Here is a 20,762-nt window from a genome sequence, read left to right as displayed (position 1 = left end):
TGTGTGTTCAAATCTGGAGTGTGACTTCTGCTCACATCTCGGGGCAAAGGTTACCGTATTTTTCCCTCTATAACACGCAGATTTTTTCTCCTAAAAAGTAAGGGGAAATGTCTGTGCATGTTATAGAGTGAATGTGTGGTCCCTGGAGCCGTTTGTCCCAAGTGCATGGCAAAAATCAGGCAAAAATCATATTGCGCCGTCACGGAGGAGAGGAGGCTGCTGCTTTCCTGCATTCTGCCTCAGGGTCTTACTGCCCACCCTGTTCTGTTTCGGTTGCTGTTTGCTCAGACGGAACAAAGAGCAGTGAAATCCCCTCCCCTCCAGGCAAGTAGAGAGGAAAGTAGAGCTTCTGTGCTCTGCTCTGGTGCTGCTGCTGCTGCTGCTGCTGCGTCTGGGGACTCGGCAGGCAGCGGAAAACATGCAGATGAGAGAGAGAGAGAGAGAGAGAGAGAGAGAGGGGGCTGGCTTGAGTGGGTGGGTGGACTTTTGCCTTCCTTCCCCCCCCTTTAAACCCCTCTCCTGCATTCTTAGCCAGCTGCTTCTCCGCACACCCCTCTCGTGCTCCTTGTCCCTTCTATATTTTTCCTTCCCTCCCCACTTAAAACATGGTTACAAAGCACGGATCCATATGGATCCTCAGGATCTTTGCATTGGGTCACCCCAAATTCACCATCAGATCACATAGCAATGATCTGATGCAAAAACAGGGCTGCAATGGTGCAAAAACGTGGTTACAAAGCATGGGTCCACATGGATCCTCAGGATCTTTGCATTGGGTCACCTCAAATTCACCATCAGATCACATAGCATGTCCATGGCTACAGCCTGCCCCTCCAAAATCACATACCCACTGTTGCCTGAGGCTGCAATGGTGCAAAAACGTGGTTACAAAGCATGGATCCACATGGATCCTCAGGATCTTTGCATTGGGTCAGCCCAAATTCACCATCAGAGCACATAGCATGTACATGGCTACAGCCTGCCCCCCCAAAATCACCCACCCACTGTTGCCTGGGGCTGCAATGGTGCAAAAATGTGGTTACCAAGCATGGATCTACATGGATCCTCAGGATCTTTGCACTGGGTCACCCCAAATTCACCATCAGATCACATAGCATGTCCATGGCTACAGCCTGCCCCCCCCAAAATCACGCACCCACTGTTGCCTGGGGCTGCAATGGTGCAAAAACGTGGTTACAAAGCATGGGTCCACATGGATCCTCAGGATCTTTGCATTGGGTCACCTCAAATTCACCATCAGATCACATAGCATGTCCATGGCTACAGCCTGCCCCCCCAAAATCACGTACCCACTGTTGCCTGAGGCTGCAATGGTGCAAAAACGTGGTTACAAAGCATGGATCCACATGGATCCTCAGGATCTTTGCATTGGGTCAGCCCAAATTCACCATCAGAGCACATAGCATGTACATGGCTACAGCCTGCCCCCCCAAAATCACCCACCCACTGTTGCCTGGGGCTGCAATGGTGCAAAAATGTGGTTACAAAGCATGGATCTACATGGATCCTCAGGATCTTTGCACTGGGTCACCCCAAATTCACCATCAGATCACATAGCATGTCCATGGCTACAGCCTGCCCCCCCAAAATCACGCACCCACTGTTGCCTGGGGCTGCAATGGTGCAAAAACGTGGTTACAAAGCATGGATCCACATGGATCCTCAGGATCTTTGCATTGGGTCAGCCCAAATTCACCATTAGAGCACGTAGCATGTCCATGGCTACAGCCTGCCCCCCCAAAATCACGCACCCACTGTTGCCTGGGGCTGCAGTGGTGCAAAAACGTGGTTACAAAGCATGGATCCACAGGGATTCTCAGGATTTTTGCATTGGGTCACCCCAAATTCACCATCAGATCACATGTCTGTGGCCACAGCATGAAGCACAAAAATGATACATCATCTGTTTCATTCAGAATGTTTTTTCCCTTGTTTTCCTCCTCTAAAAATTATGTGCGTGTTATGGTCAGGTGCGTGTTATAGAGCGAAAAATACTGTACAACCAGGAGCATCTACTTCCGGGTTAATGGCACTTGTAACCTGAAGCGTGCATAAGGAGGACGGTTCGTAACCAGAGGTATTACTGTAGATATGTCTCAACAAAATTACACTAATAAGACCTGTCCTGGAGGGTAATTCTGTGTTATTGTGTAAAAAGAGAGGGGGATAAGTATAGAATTGACATCCATTTCTTCATGTTTTCATACATGCTTTTTGCATCGGATGAAATGTTCTTCAGCATCTGCATTAGGTAACTTTGCACATCTTCACCCACAATGTTGCACATGTTTTAGGCCTTCAGACATATTGATAAATTACCTCGGAAACATTAAGTGATTTGCTTCTGTTGCTTTCTTTAGATCCACCGGTTTCCCAGCAATTTACACAGCGATTTAAATGGTGTCATGACAATCCAAGCCAAGCCACTGCAACAGAGGCACTCTGGGCTAACAGAAAAGATACAGTATGTGTTGCAAAGACTTATGAGATCACATTTCACTCTCACAGTGCATGCTATATTTATTTTTCAATCTATACCTCAACATACGGTTCTATGAAGCCTTTCTGAAGTCAACATTCAATTTTATGTTATGTGTTTTAATTTTGGGCCTTGGTGAAATTATTTTATTTCAAATATAAAGTATAATTAAAGTGCATATTCTCTTCCACGGGGGAAAGGGCTTTTGGGGCAGGCTGCAGAAGGGTTGAATCTTATATAAGTGGCAACTACATTTGCTGAAATTGCTCTTTTTCAGGAATGAGCAGGAAGACAAGCCGCAAGTGGGTTCCAGTGTTAACTCAGCACGAAATCGGCTGGGGCGAATTCCTGACAGTAGTGTTCTCTCATGTTCCCGAGTATTGCTTGGATCCTCTAGAAAAGCAGCAGGCCACCGTAGGCTACCATCAATAGCTACAGATCCTCTGCGCTCAAAGACCCCCAATGTTTACAGCGATGAAGTCCTTAGGGGGACAAAACTGTGAGGCTTCATTTGTATTCTTCACTTTCATGACCTTAGTGACGCATGGGCATTAGTCAGGGTGTGTTTCACCACCCTGTGGTTGCATCTCAGAAACAGGCACCGAGACCAACCCTCTTTTATTTCTGTTCCCTCCTACACATTTTGAGGGTAGCTGTCAACAGTGGCTGGTGAAACCACAGAAACTAGATTCAGGTAGATAGCTGTGTTGGTCTGATGCAGACAAAATAAATAAAAAAAAATGCCCAGTAGCACCTTAGAGACCAACTTTTGAAGAAGTGTGCATGCACACGAAAGCTTATACCCAGAACAAACTTAGTTGGTCTCTAAGGTGCTACTGGACAATATATATATTTTTATTTCCACAGAAACAAGATTCAGGTCTGAGGGGCAGCATTCAGGTTGCAGAATTCAGCCATTCTTGGCACTGAATTTGACTTGATGTAGGTTTTAATTTATTTTTAAGCTTGCAGCCCAGTTGAGTGTGCACTAAAAACTAATGGCCAGATCTTTGAAATGGTTCCATTTGACAATTAAGGGAAACAATTAAGGTACAGTCAATGGGAAACGTGAGCAGTGGTATGACTTTGGCATCAACCATCAACACATTTTTGGAGAACATCATATTTTAAAGGGATGTGTTGTCTCTCACAAAGAACATAATACTATATCTCTCCAATTAACAGGAATTCTGTTGTTGTTGTTGGAATTGTAGAGTTGGAAAGGACCCAATGGTTATCTAGTCCAATCCCCTGCAACGCAGGAATCTCAGCTAAAGCATCCATGGCAGATGGCCATCCAACCTCTGCTTAAAAACCTCCAAGGAAGGAGAGTCCACAACCTCCTGGGGGAGACTGTTCCACTGTCGAACAGCTCTTACTGTCAGAAAGTTTTTTTATATGTTGAGTCAGAATCTCCTTTCTTGTAACTTGAAGCCATTGGTTCAAGTCCTACCCTCCAGATCAGGAGAAAACAAGCATGCTCCCTCTTCCATGTGACAGCCCTTAAGATATTTGAAGATGGCTATCATATCTCTTCTCAGTCTCCTCTTTTCCAAGCTAAACATACCCAGCTCCTTCAAGCTCTCTTCGTAAGGCTTGGTCTCCAGACCCTTGATCACCCTTGATAATTAAGAATAGTTCCTGCAGTGATGGAAGGAAGTGAAATACATATAATCTCATGTATCCTTATTGTTGGCCCACAGGTGTACTGCCTTAGATCGCTTGTCCTCCCCACTTCTGCCTACAGCCCGGAACAAGCTGCCACCGATTACATCAGATGCCGTTGAGCAATATCTTTCTGTTCCTGGATCGCAGCTAGGCTTTGTAAGAGAGAGAGTGTGTGTGTGTTGTCATTCCTTGTTTTATACCATTAGCAATTCAGTTGAGAATTTAATAGTATTGTCATTGGAGCACTTTAAATCCTAGAGAAAATCAAGCAAGTACAATTGTTAGTTGCTGGGCTTGCAAATGATTAAATTAGGTTCCATTCTCCTTCCATCTATGAAGCTTGCTGAGTGGCCTTGTAAAAATCATGCTCTCTCATTCTAACTTCTACATGAAATCAGCATGACGTCATAACTTTTAATAGTTTCAGCAAAATGTATTTTTCTGTAACTTTTCAAGGATCTTTATTCAATTTGTTGCTCCACTGACACTTATCCATATTGCTTCATTTGTTGCACATAGTTACTGCATGATAGTTTGTTTTGTGTTTTAATTGCTTCACTTTTGCACCATATGCTTGTTCTTTGTTGGCAACTTAGTTAACAGTGTTGTTTAAACAGCTACCCATTTTCCTGCTGGGAAATATCTAGCTTGCATTCCCTGAATTGGAACTACCTTGCCAAATATTACAATGTAGTTTAAGCACTATGGATATGAATTGTCAAAGTAAGTCATAGCAGCCTTAGCATGTCAAGCAAACAGCTGTTCCAACCTTGTGAATGGTAAACTAAGGCCAGAAAAAAAGATGGAATTGTTTACTTTTCAACCTCACCACCGATTGAAAAAATAACAAAAACTGGGGGAAGGAGAAGACCCTTGCTACCTTCTCTGGGGCCAGTCACCCCACTTCTGCTTCCAGAGATAGATGCAGACAGGAGCTGCAGATCCTTCCTAGCCTTTTTAATTCTGCTTGTATCTGTCTCTTCTAATCCATTTGAAACCCAATTGAAAAAGCCTGAGTAAATAGTTTTAGAAGCTCTTTTCTCAGTGTTTTGTGACTAATGGAAAATTAGCTTTTGGGAAGACAAGAAATAATCAGCTGAAAAGCAAAAGCATACTTCTGCTAATAATAATTTACACTTTTCCCAGTGATGGACTTGCTTCTTTTTCTCAACCCTACCCCAAACATTTTCCAGCATAAAGGAAGGTATCCTCATAGCAGAATTTCCAGCGCGGTACCTGATGGTGCAGAACGGCGGCCACTTAGAGAGCGAACTGTCATAATAGATCAGTTTTCGAGACCCAATACTACTCACACATTTCGGGTAGGTATTTGAAAGCTTTTGAGACTCTTAATAAGAAACTGGAATTGAAATGGGGTGGGAATACCACTCTTTTATTCCCTGTTAAACTGTATTAGATTATTCCTATGTGCTTAGTTGTATGCAGTCTTGCAATTCTGGGAGGAATTATTTCCTGCCTTCCAGATAGCATTCCTTAGAAGTCTTCATATTCTCATGCTTTGTAGCCCAAACCATGCTAACCATGCATAACAGAGTTTTTAGCTGACGTGGTTACTCTACACTTTGGGACAACCCTGTTTTACAGGTGCTTAATTTTTTTTTAGAAAAAAAGAAAGGACACCCCCCCCAAAAAAAACCCACACCCCAGCCTCATAAGAAATGACACCAGATGTTGAGAAGTTGTGGTGTGCATGTGTGTGGAATGAACACCCTGTTTTGTGGTGTAGAGGGTGGGAGAATGATCCAAAGCCAGAATATCCCACTTGCAAAGATTTGAATGTTTGCTCACTGTTTAACCACATTATTGCCTTTAGTGCTGAACAGGAAAGTGGAATTAGTATTGGACATTTTTCAATGCTCCTTGTGGAATAGTTACATCTTCATAGCTCTTTTTCATGCCATGGGCTATATGCATGCTATATCTTTAACAGACATTGGAAGCACATTTATCCTCAAATAATTCTGGGCTCTCTGCTTTGCTAAGGGTTGTTGGGAATTGTTTCTCGGTGGCGGTATACAACAGGGCTCATAATTCTTTGAGGGAAAGAATGTACTCCAAATGAGCTTTAATAAAGCGTGTATGCAGACATAGTCACTGTTTGCCCTTGACTTGTGGCGGGGGGGGGGGGGCGGCCGAATGCTATAAAGGGTAAAAATCTGTTTTTCTCTTTCAGTCAGATACACCTCATAAAATATCATTGACTCCTATGGATTTTGCTAATCAAATGTGGACAGGTCATGGGGTATTGATAGGTAAGACCTCTGTTTTATTAAAGAAAAGAAGATTGTAGCAGAAGATGTCAATCCCCTCAGAACTGTGATACTCAGTTTCATCATATTAGCATTTGTGGGAGAATGGGGTAAATTGAGCAATAAGCATTGTATTCTGCATCACAAGTTGAGCCCCAAAAACAAATGCTGCAAACCATTTTATACTAGTTTGCCTCTGTATGAAAGAGGTGCAGCAGCAGGCAAAATTTAGTGGAGCAGCAAGGATGGAGAACCTGTGGATGTTGTTGGACTACAACTCCCACAATCCTCATCCATTGGCTATGCTGGCTGGGGGTGAATGAGGTTCCAAGGAATAGGAATTAGTATAAATCCAGTAAAGAAAGGACAGGGAACATGTGGTCCCTCCAGATGTTGTTAGACTCTAATAGCATTTGGAAGGACCCTGTCCCTTCTTTACTGGATTTATACTAATTTCTATGCCTTGGTACAATCCAGGATTTTTGATAAATTGGCCATAGACTTTCAATAAATTGGTCAGTTTTTGCAAAGCAGCTATTCACTTAGTGTTTACTACTGCAGCCTGAGTAAACTCCATTATTCAGTTGGAGCCCCAAGTGAAGATGTTTAGGGTGGCTCTTTTCAAGAGTTTGTAGCTATACTTAATTCATCTAAGACTAAGTCACTGGTTCAGCTGTAGTATTAGCAGAGAGCCAGCAGAGGGCTACCTTCCACTAGAAAGCACCAATGATAAGCAGCCCTTTTCTCCTGCCACAGAAATTGGTTGTTGCTATTTTAAGATCTCATAAACTCATCTTGTGTACGTGTAGCATGACTGTTCATACCAGGTTACAATACCTCCTAGCCCAAGCATATTCTCCAGAACTGTTCTGTTTGTGAAATACACAAGAAATGGAGACTCTTCTTCAGTGTAAAAAGTAAATTAACTGAAAAACAATCCTTTAACTTTGATGATGTAGTGAAAGGTGACAATGCTTGCAGAAAAACACACCCATTTTTGTTGCTGCAATACAGCAACCGTCAGTACATATTGTCTAGCTATCTATTAAATGTGAAATAATGTATTTTTTTGCACTTGCACAGACTACTTTTAATAACAAAATATCCCCAGAGGTATTCTACTTCCTGCTGCCCATGATTATCCTTGTAGGGTAGTGAGTTTTGATAAAACCTCTCAAGCAAGGTCTAGGGACAGAGGGAACTCAGTGCATAGGCAGAAATTCTGAGAAGCAGAAAGGACACTGGGTAAGATGCTAAGAGACAGAAAGTGGGTAGACATAGGCAGCAGGTTCACTAGAACCTGAATTAAGGTTCATTAAAAGCCTGTGAGAAAGGGCAATGGCGGGGGCAGAGTATAGCTGGTGAGAGAGCAGTCTGGTGGAGTGGGGGATTTGAGATTGCAAGTGGAAGTAGCTGCATGTTGGCAAGAAGCAGAAACAGTGCTCTGGCTAGGCAGGCAGACTGAGTTGAGCTGCAGGTGATGCTAAATTAGAAAAAGGGTTTTAGTGTTAAAAAATAATAACAAGCATGGTTTTAATGGGATCCACAGCACTCAGGAAGACATGATTTAATCCTTCCATTTGCAGTTGCTCCCCTTCCCAGCATTTGTGCTAATGGGGGCTTTTCCTCTAAAGTTAAAAGCAGCATGGGGGGGCGTTGGGTCATATCAGCATTGTGGTTGGGGCTGAAGAAATAAACCTGAATAGTCCCCCTCTGTGTATGTTGTCCTGGTGAAAATCAGGATTGCCCATGCCTGCAATTTAAAAAAAAAACAACCTCTGGTGTGCTTTCTCATGATGCATTGTGAAGTTTGGCCCCTAGGGTTAGAAAGCTAAGGGGGAAGAGGAGAGAGTTGGCCTGGCTGAAAGATCCAGCATCAATTTGACAGTAGACTGAAATGCAATGATGTGAATGAGGCAGAAACTTGAAGGACTGGGGATTGCAGGAGATGTGGAATCGAGAAAACAAGTGGCTTAGGAAGAAGGGCAGTGCCAACACTAGGGAAATCCCTCTGGCAAGGATCAGGAAGGGTGTGGATCAGGTAGATATCATTAGGAAACTGGAATTCGTCAAGGTGATCGAAGTCAACCTGACTGATGAACTCACCTAGGGTATTACTTGTCAGGCTGGCAAGCCTCTTCTTTCTCCCCTTTGCAACACTGGACTTATCCCCAATGAGGGTTAATAGAGAGATTGCTCTTGCTACTACCTGAGGCATTCACAAAGTAAAGGAAGGATTGAACTCTGATTAATAAGAATACACACAGAGGCTTGAACCAGCAAGACTCTGGGAAGGGTGCGTATAGTGTTCTCTCTGTGTGTCTTTTTACCCCTCGGCCCAAGTCATTTTATTCACCAAAGAACTTTTTACAAAGTGTTCATAAGAACCAATCAGATTTCTTCTGAGCATTTCAACAGACCCCATGTGGGGACAAAGTTAGATCCAAGGAAATTCTTTTAACTACAAAGACTACTGCTCTGGGCATGCATACATAATCTGAGAGTAAATAAAAGAGGACCAGAGAAACTCTGGAGATCACAAACAGGAGTAAACAGGAGAGGATGAAAGGATGGCAAGGAGATAGGCATATTTATCACCTTCCTGTGAAACTTTTTCCAGGCCCTAAGATCAACATCCTGAGATTAACATATTGGAAAGGCTACTTCAAAGAAACTTGCCCACTATCTTTATGGCCCAGGATGCCTGCCTGGCTAGGCAACTGGCAGTGTACAGTGACTGGTGAAGAAAGAGAAATGGAACAGGGATGCAGAGATGTGGATTGATCAAGAATCATATCAAAATAGTTTAAACCCAGTCAACGCAATGCTTTCATTGCTGACACAGATGGCTTACTCTATATTTGTTATAATTCCTCTTAGCAATCCCACCTGATCACTACACTAATACCATGTGCAGGGAAAGAAAGGATGCACCCCCAGAAACAGCTGGCGGGAAATGAAAACTTGCGCACCTCAAACAAGGACTCGTTATCCCAATGGTCCCTAATAACAAGTTTGGCTTCTTCTCACAAGCCTTATATGAGGTTGCAGGCCCTTCCTACCCCTCCTATGCTCTTGCCCCTAATTTGCACAGGACTGGGTGTCAGTTCAAAACCAAAAGCATATCCCTGCTCTGTCTCAAATAGTTGATCTGTACTTAACATAATATTGGCTTCAACTTGTGTATTTTCCGATCAGCTTCCTGTGACGTAAGACACTACTACAGTGGTAGCTCGGGTTAAGTACTTAATTCGTTCCGGAGGTCCATTCTTAACCTGAAACTGTTCTTAACCTGAAGCATCACTTTAGATAATGGGGCCTCCTGCTGCCTCTGTGCCACCGCTGCATGATTTCTGTTCTCATTCTGAAGCAAAGTTCTTAACCCGAGGTACTATTTCTGGGTTAACGGAGTCTGTAACCTGAAGCGTCTGTAACCCGAGGTACCACTGTATTCCCATTTTACTGATAGGAAAATAAGGCTAGGAGAGATCATTCATCAAAAGAATTTGAGCATGAACCCTTTTGTTTCAAATGCGCTGTATCCACTTGACCCACAATATTACCTACTAATGTTTTTGCTTGCAGGTTCACAGTTCCATGCCAAATCATTCCAGAGAAATCCACCTGTAGCTAGAAGAAGATTTCAAATTGCTTCATAACATATAGCAGAAGGCAAAAACAACAACCAACCAACCAACCAACCTGATCTGTACTTTATGGAACTCTGCAATACTCCCAACTATTATGAGAAGGGATGGTGTTCCAATATTGTAGTTTTGTGCCTTAGTGTTCTGTGTCTCTGCATACAGCCTGCTTGAAAATTGTTTCACCAAAAACTCATTAGCAAGACAGTGGCATATATCTGGAAAACAGAATATGAACTGGTGCCAATTTTTTTCTAAAGGCATAAGTCAAGTTTAAAAGAGAGTGCCTTCCTGGTTCTGTTCTGTGTTTGTTTGTTTGTTTGTTTGTTTGTTTGTTTGTGGACCAGGTACAAGTAGAGCTGAGCCAAATTGTCATTAGCTTTCCTTTTCTTTTTCTGTTGCGAACAAGGGAAGCTTTCATAAAGCAGCTAAACAAATTGCACAAAATTTAAATAGTTTTCCTGTTTTTCATCAAAGTTCTGGGGCTCAGGGAGAACTGTGTAAAAGCCCCCAGAGGCTGGTCTTTAATTATCTGAGCCAGCCTACAGAACTATGAAGCCTTGGGAGGAAGGGTACTCTATTCACAAAGAAGCATGCTAAGGAATTTGAGCTAGACTTTGCTTCGGTTCTTTTGGCCAGCTTCCCCAATCTTGGTCAGATAAGTTTGGTGGGGGAGTGGGGGCGGTTTGCACAGGCATTAAAACAACTTAGAGCCATTAAAACAAACCTTAACAGGGCTTTCACACATTTCCTTCTAATGAAATTTTGAGGAAGCAAACACTGCAAAAACCAGGAATTGTTTCCACAGGAATGAAAGTGACTCCACTGAAAGTGGAGTTGGTTTTAGCTCAGCTGTAGTAATGCAGTCTATAAACCCTTGAATATTATGATAATAAGATTTAATTCCTGGACTCTTTTTGTTATGGTTCCATAAGAAAAATCTATCCCTTCTCTCTGGTTTAGCTTGGGCAATCTCTAAAATTAATTTTGTAAGTGAGGTAGGCATAAGTTGCTGCAGTTTTCTTCATGCACAAATTTAGCTAATGCACATTGATTGAACACCATGAAAAAATAAATTTTGATGCAATCCCATCAAGATCCTTTTTGTGCAAATTGCATCAAGAACCTTTGGTGATATATTACTGTTGCATAGACACAATATATTATTCTAAAATCAATGGAGACTTGAGTACTTGTTTGCATATTTTTGCCCCCCACCCAAAAGCACTTTTTGAGAAACTTAGTTTCATTCTGAAAATAGAAGTCATTGTATATTTCTTGCGCATTACTCCACAGTGTGTCCATTTGAAGCCAGATGTACCCACACCTGTCCATTGACATGGTAGGGCATATATACCAAGAGAGCAATAACTTCTTCCTTCTCCATTCACCTGGGGCATGTAAAGGGATGAAAATGTATGGATAACCTAACCAAGAGGTAGGATATGGAAGTAATATTGATCAGGCATATCCAACCTGCGGCCCTCCAGATGTTTTGGCCTACAACTCCCATGATCCCTAGCTAACAGGACCAGTGGTCAGGGATGATGGGAATTGTAGTCCAAAACATCTGGAGGGCCGAAGGTTGGGGATGCCTGATCTAGATAGAAAGCAGCATGTTGGGGGCTAACATGAATGCTTCTAGATTGAGAAAAACAAATGGGTTAGTGTGCATGCAGCCTATATCACACTGCATAAAGGTACCTTGATTTCGTCTTGCATCATTTTAATAAGTTCCCACAGAGCCCAGGACTTGCTGATCAGAAGGTTGGTGGTTCAAATCCCCGCGACGGGGTGAGCTCCCGTTGCTCGGTCCCTGCTCCTGCCAACCTAGCAGTTCAAAAGCACGTCAAAGTGCTAGTAGATAAATAGGAACCGCTCCGGCGGGAAGGTAAACGGCGTTTCCGTGCGCTGCTCTGGTTCACCAGAAGCGGCTTACTCATGCTGGCCACATGACCCGGAAGTTGTCTGCGGACAAACGGTGGCTCCCTCGGCCCATAGAGCGAGATGAGCGCCGCAACCCCAGAGTCGGTCACGACTGGACCTAATGGTTGGGGTACCTTTACCTTTTTTTATACCCTAATTCACATAGTTAATATGTAAAATAATAAAAAATATGAAAATTGGTAAAGTACATTTATTGAGGTGTAAACTAACTGTGGAAATCAAAATGGAAGAATTGCAAAGGTATTTTTATGTAATGTATCTTTATATCTTTACTTTAATCATACATTATTTGTTGTTGATTACCATTGTTGCATCTTCCTACCTTTGTTATTAATTTGGCAGGTCACCCTGTGAAGGATAATTAGAGATAATTAGAAGGATAATCACTTATTACCAGTAATTAATACATCAAGCACTGTAAAATAGCTCAGATGGATTTGTTCTCAGAAAGAATTAGCAGCAAAATTACCGTATTTTTCGCTCTATAACACACACCCGACCATAATACGCACATAGTTTTTAGAGGAGGAAAATCTGTAGGCATGCCACCCGTAGGCATTCCCTCCATAACATGCACAGACATTTCCCCTTACTTTCTAGGAGGAAAAAAGTGAGTGTTATGGTGCAAAAAATACGGTATATCATAGACCCTCATGGACTTAGCCCACTTGCTGGGCTGCAACTGATATTCTGTTTATTGAGTTTTTCCTTCCTGAACTTCTTTGATGTCACCTGCTAATGTAAAATGAATTGATTTATTTAGTACTTCAGCAACCTTATTAAAAATTTGTTTCATGAGCCAATGAATCTGTGGAAATATGTACAGAACCCTTTTGGAGGGCTTGCTATTTTCCTTACAGTAGTGATAACTCTTGCCATTTAGCCAAAAGACTAGGCCCATGCATGGGAAGAAACATTGTTTGTTAAAAATGACTGGCCAACTCACCCACGCAAGTCTTACGTATATGAAATGCATGTGACTAGATCAGAATGCTTCATTGCTGAGGCCAGGATTAAAATCCAGATTGCATTCAAACTGTATTAGTGGTCAAGAAAGCTTTGTATAACAGCTTGAGTCACATGACTGAAGGAAAGATTTTTGAGCAGTGGTTTTGTCCTTTCCTGCTACTGTCTCCAAGGTATGAGTTAGAACTTGTCCCTGTAGCAGATGCTGGTTTAAAATAAATGTTTAACTAAGCATATCAGTCTTGTTCTCCAGCACATTTATTTTAAAAATGTTCTTGAAAACAAGAGCCACTTTGGTCAAATACTTTTATCCAGCTCCTCCAATAAGAAGTGATTTAATTTTTAAATTGGCAGGACATAATAGCAGCTCTGTGAATTGCTTCCATTTCTTTTGGTCTGAGAGGACTGTACTGGGCAATAATTCATTAGCTCTGAAGAGTCTTGTAATTCAGTGCTCCATTGAGTGTCTTGCCAAGTGTGCTTTATGAACTCTCCTTGGCTGGCTATGGGAAGAGCCAGAAACTGGGAGGAACTTTAGGGCTTGATCTCCTTACTGGAAATTTTGAAGGGGGCTATTTCACCTGCAGCGCATGCTTTCTTCAAATGCTGTACAGTGGCACCTCGGGTTACATACGCTTCAGGTTACCAAGAAATAGTACCTCGGGTTAAGAACTTTGCTTCAGGATGAGAACAGAAATCGTGCTCTGACGGCACAGCAGCAGCAGGAGGCCCCATTAGCTTAAGTGGCGCTTAAGAACAGTTTCAGGTTAAGAACTGATATCTAGAATGAATTAAGTACTTAACCCAAGGCACCACTGTATTTGAAGAAAAAATAACAACTCCATTAAACTATGTCAGAGATAGAAAGGCAAGGAAATGGATGAGAAATGTATTTGCAGGATGCGGGGCGGGTATTCAAAACGTATTTGTGGCTGTATAACTGGAGAAGGCAAAGTTTGCCTATCTGCAGACTGTTTTCTTAACTGAGAAAGAAACTGGAAATGCTGAAAAGGCAGCTTTATCTCTAAATTCAGGGAGCAGTCTGGTTGCAGCAGCAATAGCCTGTGACTTGCATGTTAGTCATAAAAGGGTAAAGGGACCCCTGACCATTAGGTCCAGTCATGGCTGACTCTGGGGTTGCGGCGCTCATCTTGCTTTATTGGCTGAGGGAGCCAGCGTACAGCTTCCGGGTCATGTGGCCAGCATGACTAAGCCACTTCTGGCGAACCAGAGCAGCACACGGAAACGCCGTTTACCTTCCTGCCAGAGCTGTACCTATTTATCTACTTGCACTTTGATGTGCTTTCGAACTGCTAGGTTGGCAGGAGCAGGGACTGAGCAACGGGAGCTCAGCCCGTCATGGGGATTTGAACCACCAACCTTCTGATCGGCAAGTCCTAGGCTCCATGGTTTAACCCACAGCACCACCCGTGTCCCATATGTCCCATACTCTGCCTTTTTTGGGAGGCTCTAGAAAAATGAGGGAAATATCAAAAGCACAAAACAGTGAGATGACCAAGGCAGTGTATTAGCGTGGTTCTGCTGCTACTGTGCACAAGAGCCACTCCAACTCTACTCCTTTTTTAATTTTCTGTCTCCTAAAATGCAAGGCAAGCTGTCTTGATAATCATTGGAATAAAGTTACACCAGGGGCAGCCTTCCAGATGTTATTTGGACTAAACTTTGGCCATCCTGGCTAGGGATGATGTAAGTTGTAGTCCTACAGGATCTAGAGGCCAACCATGTGGGATACCCATCCTGGTTATACTTACAAGATCTATAGCTGCTTTTCTCCCTCCCATTGTGTGAACACTTAAAAGGGCTCATAGTTTCCCATCTGTATGCAGAGAAATGTATGCAAGGCATTCACTGCTCTTGATAGTTCTTGGTTGCTTGCATCTTTTCCTGGGTTTTCAGAAGAAGCCCTAGTCAGCAGAAGTATGGAAGAAAAGCACCTCATTCACCTTGAAGTTCAGCTGGAAAAATTCAGGAGTCATCTTACTGTTGATAGGATGTCTTGGCTGTCATGAATCATCGGTCTTTCTTCTCTCTCCCCACCCCCATTGATAAAGACTGTCACAACTGAAGATGAAAAGTTATGCCAACTGCACTAATGCCATGATCTACAACAATAAACCACAGAAAATTTCAGATTTGTCCCCATTGTTACAGGACTAATTATCTGTTAATATCCAATATGTGCTGGTGTCCATTATGAGTTTGTGAAATTTAATTCCATAGTTTAACTTGGTCATTTTTGGAGTTTTCTTTGTTTGTCCTGAACCCACTACTAATTAATTTCACTAGCTGATCCCAAGTACCAGTGTTATTGGGGAAGAAGGAGTGGGACAGAATAATTTATCCCACCTTGTTCAGTCAATGGAGCATATCAGGTTTTGTGTTTTTTTTTTGGTGGAGCAATGACTCTTCATGCACTGAGCACATCATACATTTTATGTCTGTATACCTTTCATATAGGAGAGACCAGAGTTTGGACGGCACAAGTGTTCCGTGTGCTTTATGTGGAAATTGGACAAGCTAAACTGCCAGAGCTTACCAACCTTTTTTTTTTGGACAAGTGGGATTTCAAATGCTCTGAGAGCTGGGGGAGACAGTCAGAAAATCTCTGCCATGGGTTGCATGGCATAACACAAAAGGTGAGATAGTACAGTCATTACTAGTTCTCTGACTGACCCAACCAAAAACCTCAGGTTTACCGTGGCAAGTCAGCTATAAGCTGCTGTTTCTGATCTTGGAGATGCAGCTGTTTAAAGCACAAGAACTCTGTTTTCCCCAATGTCAATTCTCAACTGAAGCCTAGGCTGCTAGCCTGTACCCACTTAGCTGAGAATAAATCCCATTAAACACAAAGAGACTTCTGAAGTAGACATGTATACCACAGTTCTGTAGGATAACTATATGGTGAATTCTTAATGGGTGCGTGGACATCGGCTGCTGCACAACAGGAGACGTACCTAAGCCTTTGCACTTTACACATTTACACATTTCACATTTGTCATTCTGGCACTTGCTGTGTAATAGTGTTTGCAAAGGTTATTGCAGAAAATACTGTATTTTTTGCTCTATCAGACGCACTTTCCCCCCTCCCAAAATTAAGGGGGAATGTGTGTGCATCTAATGGACCGTATGCAGGCTCCATGGCTTCAGCGAAAGCAACGTGAAGCCTCTAAAGTGCAGCGGGAGCACTCCCTCCACGCTCTGGAGGCTTCGCGTTGCTTTTGCTGAAGCCAGGAGAGCCAGAGGGATCAGTGCGCACCGATCCCTCTTGCCCTCCTGGCTTCGCTTCACTGGAGAGGCGCTGCACAGCTTTCCCTCTCTGCACAGCACCCCTTCAGCAAAGCGGGAGGAGAAATGGAAGGGGCTCCGTTTCTCCTGTCGCTTGCTAAAGGGGCGCTGCGCAGAGAGGGAGATAATTTTTTTTCTTGTTCTCCCCCTCTAAAACAAGGTGCGTCCTATGGTCGGGTGCGTCCTATAGAGCGAAAAATACGGCAACTTCTAGGTCATCTCAGATGAACCAACCACAAGAACAATTCATTCTGGTTGCCAGAAAGGAAGGAAGGGCAAACTACAGAAATAATAAGGAAATAATTATTTACTAAAATAATTTTAGAAAATAAGAGAGCAGCAGCAGAAAAAGTGCACTAAAGGGGAGCAGAAAGCAACCGATGGAACATGATATGCTCGTGATCATCAAGCACAGATAAAGAGATACCAATTGCAACTAGTAGGAATGAGCGTGCTGCTGCTAAAATAGACCATGACATACTTAAAAAACAAACAAAGAAAAATGTAAAGCCAAATGATTTGCAATATGGGTAAGAGACTGGGTTTTAAATGAAATATTAAAACGTTTAAAGTATGCTTACACTGCTTTTGAAAAAGAAGATCCTGTGAGTAATAGCTGACTTTTTAATTAGAAAAGGATCTAGGCTGCTACTTAGCTAATACAAATATTGAGTGTTTATCTTGGATTATGGCAAATTAAGGCCAAACCAGGTATGTTAGAAATGTATTACGATGTTGAGCATGCCTCTTCAATTAGTTTTTCTGTTTAGTTTGGAGTTGCATAATTGAAGCATTTCTAAATAGTTATTTGGAGAGTTGTCCTTAATCTCCTTCTATTTTACTTCTGGAGTATTAGAAATTGTTGGGACACAACAAAGAAAGAAAGGTTTGCATAGTTTGCGTAGCTTCTGTACTATCTCCTCCTTCTAAGGAAATTAAAAAATGTCCATTTTTCTATACATTTGATTTGAAACAATACTTATTTTCTCGTAAGCTTATACATTGTAGCTATATCTCAACCCCCAAAAGATATTCAGACAAGGGTGGAGGGGTTCCTCCCATAGGTTGAGATGCACATTCTAGCTGCAGTTAATACAGATGTAGAAGGGACTACTTTATTATCTACATTTCCTTCCAATTACTTTAAAAGAAGATTAAACAGATTATTTTAGAAATTTCATAACCAGTAATTTGTTTACTATTATCTAAAACATGACTGCATAAACATTTCGTGGCATTTCACAAATAATTGGTATCTTCAAATGTTTAACAGGGTAAGTAGATTGAACATTTGTGGTCTCCTGCCTCCCACTCTTGGACCAAAGACCCGAGTTCTCGGCTTGGGAAATCCCCCAAGTTTATTTTATAATTCAGAATGTGATTATTTCATCAGTTCAAGGTACAGGTTACAAAGTTCAACTGGTACATTGGCAGAGACTAGAATACATAGACAGGCATAACGTGTCCCCAAACTTGATATGCCTCCCCTGCTCTACTTTTACGGGTGCAGAGCAGGGGCCATTGTTCATAGAACTGTAGAGTTGGAAGAAACACAGAGGATCAGGGCTTTTTTTTTTTAAGGATGGAACATGCCAGAACTGAGTTCCAGCACCTCTCAGGTTGGTGCCATTGCCTTTATAAGAGAACAAGGGAGGCATTAATTGTGAGCTCCAGCACCTCTTTTTCTACTGCCGAGAATAATCTAATCCAGCCTCTGCAATGACAGCTCCGGCCCTGCCCTAGATGGCGTCACAGCACGCATGCCACACGGCAGCAGAAACTGGGGGTGATACAATTTTTATAGCTATGCTATGTTCATTTCAACACACACACACACACACACACACACACACACACACACAGGCAGAGAGAAACTTGGCCTTGATTGAGGCCTAAACATATATACTGGTACCTCAGGTTACATACGCTTCAGGTTGCACACTCCGCTAACCCAGAAATAGTGCTTCAGGTTAAGAACTTTGTTTCAGGATGCGAACAGAAATCGTGCTCCGGCGGCGCGGCGGCAGCGGGTGGCCCCATTAGCTAAAGTGGTGCTTCAGATTAAGAACAGTTTCAGGTTAAGAACGGACCTCCAGAACAAATTAAGTACTTAACCCGAGGTACCACTGTAGTTCGAACTTGCTGATACATTGTTGTTCAGCAAGTTCACACCACAGGTTTTTTCCTGGGAGTTATCTTTTTGTAGAATGTGGCTTTCATGTAGGAAACAGAGTGTACTGAAAAACAGGAACAGTCAAACACTGGTTTCTGAATGCTACCATTTTTGACATGTTTTCTGTGCATTTATTATTTTTGCATAGAGACTGATGTTTGCTTGGCAGATGTTGTTTTCGAGGATGAGCAGGTGAAATAATTCCTGAAAGTGTGGCTTCATTTGTGTGCTTGCATGACGGAGCTAGCATCTGATTCCTGGTGCAGGAATTAATCACCAGGTTTATATTGAAATCTCAACAATCTGGATGTGCAGCTGTTTTAAATTAGTGGACTGTGTGTGAGGACAAATTTATCACCTGAGTCCCATGCCAGGGTGTCTAGGATTAACGATATATAACCTTGTGACCTCCAAATATTTTGGATTCCAACTCCCATCATTTCTAACCCAATGTTGGGCACGTTGGGTGGGGTTAATGGGAGTTGTGGTTCAAAACAGCCAGGTTGGGGGAAGCTGTGCTAGGCTGTGTGTGGGTATCAGTCTGTAGTCAGCTGCACCTATCCGTTTGGCTTTGTTGATCTCTTTCATTACTTCACTGGCTGGTTTGAAGAACGCATACAACAAATAGTTTAGGCTCCTGTCCAAAGAATAAGGGCAAATGCAACTGCATCATAGGACTTAGCCATTCTGTTTTGTGTTATGGGTGGTTGCTGGAGCTGTGGAGTTGTGCACACTGTTTTCCAGTATAAGATGGTGATTAAGAGGTCATTGTGTGGTTGCACAGTAGTATCCAGAAAGTGAACCAGACACTTAGACTGATTTAGGTGCAAGCAGTCAAGTCCTAGTGGAATTTCTCAAGACCCTCCTTCATATATGCAGTGTACAAAAACACACCTTAGCGGGTCAAGGAAAGGACTGGATTGCTGGATCTAAAACATTTAAGCTGGAAGGAAGCATTTAACTAATGAAAAGTTGATGAAACCTCAACAGGTTGCATTCAGCAGCAGAAGAAGGGCCATCCAGGAAACTTGTAGGTTTCTCTCTCTGTCTGCTCTTTCTCATGCAGATAAAGCAAACTGACCTACAACCTGACATCTCCAGCTGTTGGGCTGCATAATCTCAATATTTACAATGTAACGCACTGGCTTTTACAGGTCACTGATAGTGATTTGACAAACTTTGCTTGCTTGCTCTGGTTTCTTCCCTGGGTGTTTCCAGTGCATCCACTTCTAACACAGGGATTGCCAAAGTTTGGGTGTCCAGGGAAGAACCGGTCCGCCAATGGGGTGGGGTGAAGCATCTGTCTCAAGTAGCGGAAGCACAAGAGGTGGACCGTCCCCCCGCTTCCGCTGCCTTGCAGAGTATTCTACTCTCTCACCAAGGGTGGACAGAGAAGATGAGTAGGGACACCTTAAGGAATACCCTGGCTCTTGCCAAGATCAGTGAGATCTGGGGCATTCTTGCACACAGTGTTTCTATTCATCTTCCCATGGGCAGACAAGACAAGAAGAACTGCATGCTATTTGGCAAGAGCCAGGGCATTCCAGTGATGGTGGCAGTGTGGTGGCATGGCAACACTTGGTAAGGAGCAGGAAGTCATACCGTAATTCCTGTTTCTCCACCTAAGGCCCACCCCTGCTTTGGATAAAGGTGTGGCAGTATCCAATCAACAAGACATTGTGCTGAGTATAATTAATACTAATCCTTTCACTGTAATGCAGGTTGGTCAATATTTTTATTTCAATCTTATTTGTTGAGAAACTGAGATAAAGATCACAAACAATCCATTAAATGGATTCCACAGCATGATGTGTGTAACCAAGATTTCCTGGCACTGGGCAAGACTCTAATCCAATCCCCAGACTCTCTCGCCACTTTTGACCCAGCTAGCTCCACCCATTGGCTGGTCAGCTCCTCAACTACCATAGGAATGGTAGGCTCCGGAGGTGCTGAGGCAATGGGCACTGCTGGTTCTCTCTTCCCCTCTGGGATGCGTGGGAGTGCTGGGATGGGTTCCTCATCTGAGTCACTGCCCAGTCTGCCTCCGCTCCCCATCTTGGAGTTGTTGTCCTCTTCTGACCACGCATGCCACTCCTGCGCTGTCCTAGTTAGCGCCACAGCACCCATGACACATAGCAGCTGAAAATGGGGCTAATACCATCTTATGGCTACCCAATGTAACTTTTAATACATGAAGAGGGAGAGAGACGGATTCAATGGGTTCAGAAGCATGGATGTATCCAAGAGTTCCTGGCACTGGGCACTCTCTGCTGGCTTTTTGGATCTAG

At 42.9% G+C, this 20,762-nt stretch overlaps 1 protein-coding gene across 3 annotated transcripts in view; it reads left to right on the top strand.

Moving 5' to 3' along the window:
* Positions 1-11,818, top strand: part of FAM149A (family with sequence similarity 149 member A) — a 34,767-nt gene extending 22,949 nt beyond the window's left edge. For 2 of the 3 annotated variants that reach the window (XM_083755665.1, XM_083755667.1), the window contains exons 9-14: positions 2,382-2,485; positions 2,778-2,999; positions 4,204-4,324; positions 5,362-5,490; positions 6,363-6,441; positions 10,024-11,818. In XM_083755665.1, coding sequence (XP_083611791.1) covers positions 2,382-2,485; positions 2,778-2,999; positions 4,204-4,324; positions 5,362-5,490; positions 6,363-6,441; positions 10,024-10,097 — 729 coding nt within the window. In that variant the 3' untranslated portion in view covers positions 10,098-11,818. The remainder of the gene's footprint in view (positions 1-2,381; positions 2,486-2,777; positions 3,000-4,203; positions 4,325-5,361; positions 5,491-6,362; positions 6,442-10,023) is intronic. The other variant, XM_083755666.1, reaches the window with a different exon arrangement.
* Positions 11,819-20,762: the final 8,944 nt, after the last annotated feature.

This window comes from Podarcis gaigeae (assembly GCF_964106915.1).
Source record: "Podarcis gaigeae genome assembly, chromosome: 9".
NCBI classification, from domain to species: Eukaryota; Metazoa; Chordata; class Lepidosauria; order Squamata; family Lacertidae; genus Podarcis; species Podarcis gaigeae.
The sequence above is the reverse complement of the archived record's forward strand: the minus strand, read 5'-3'. Positions and strand labels throughout refer to the sequence as shown.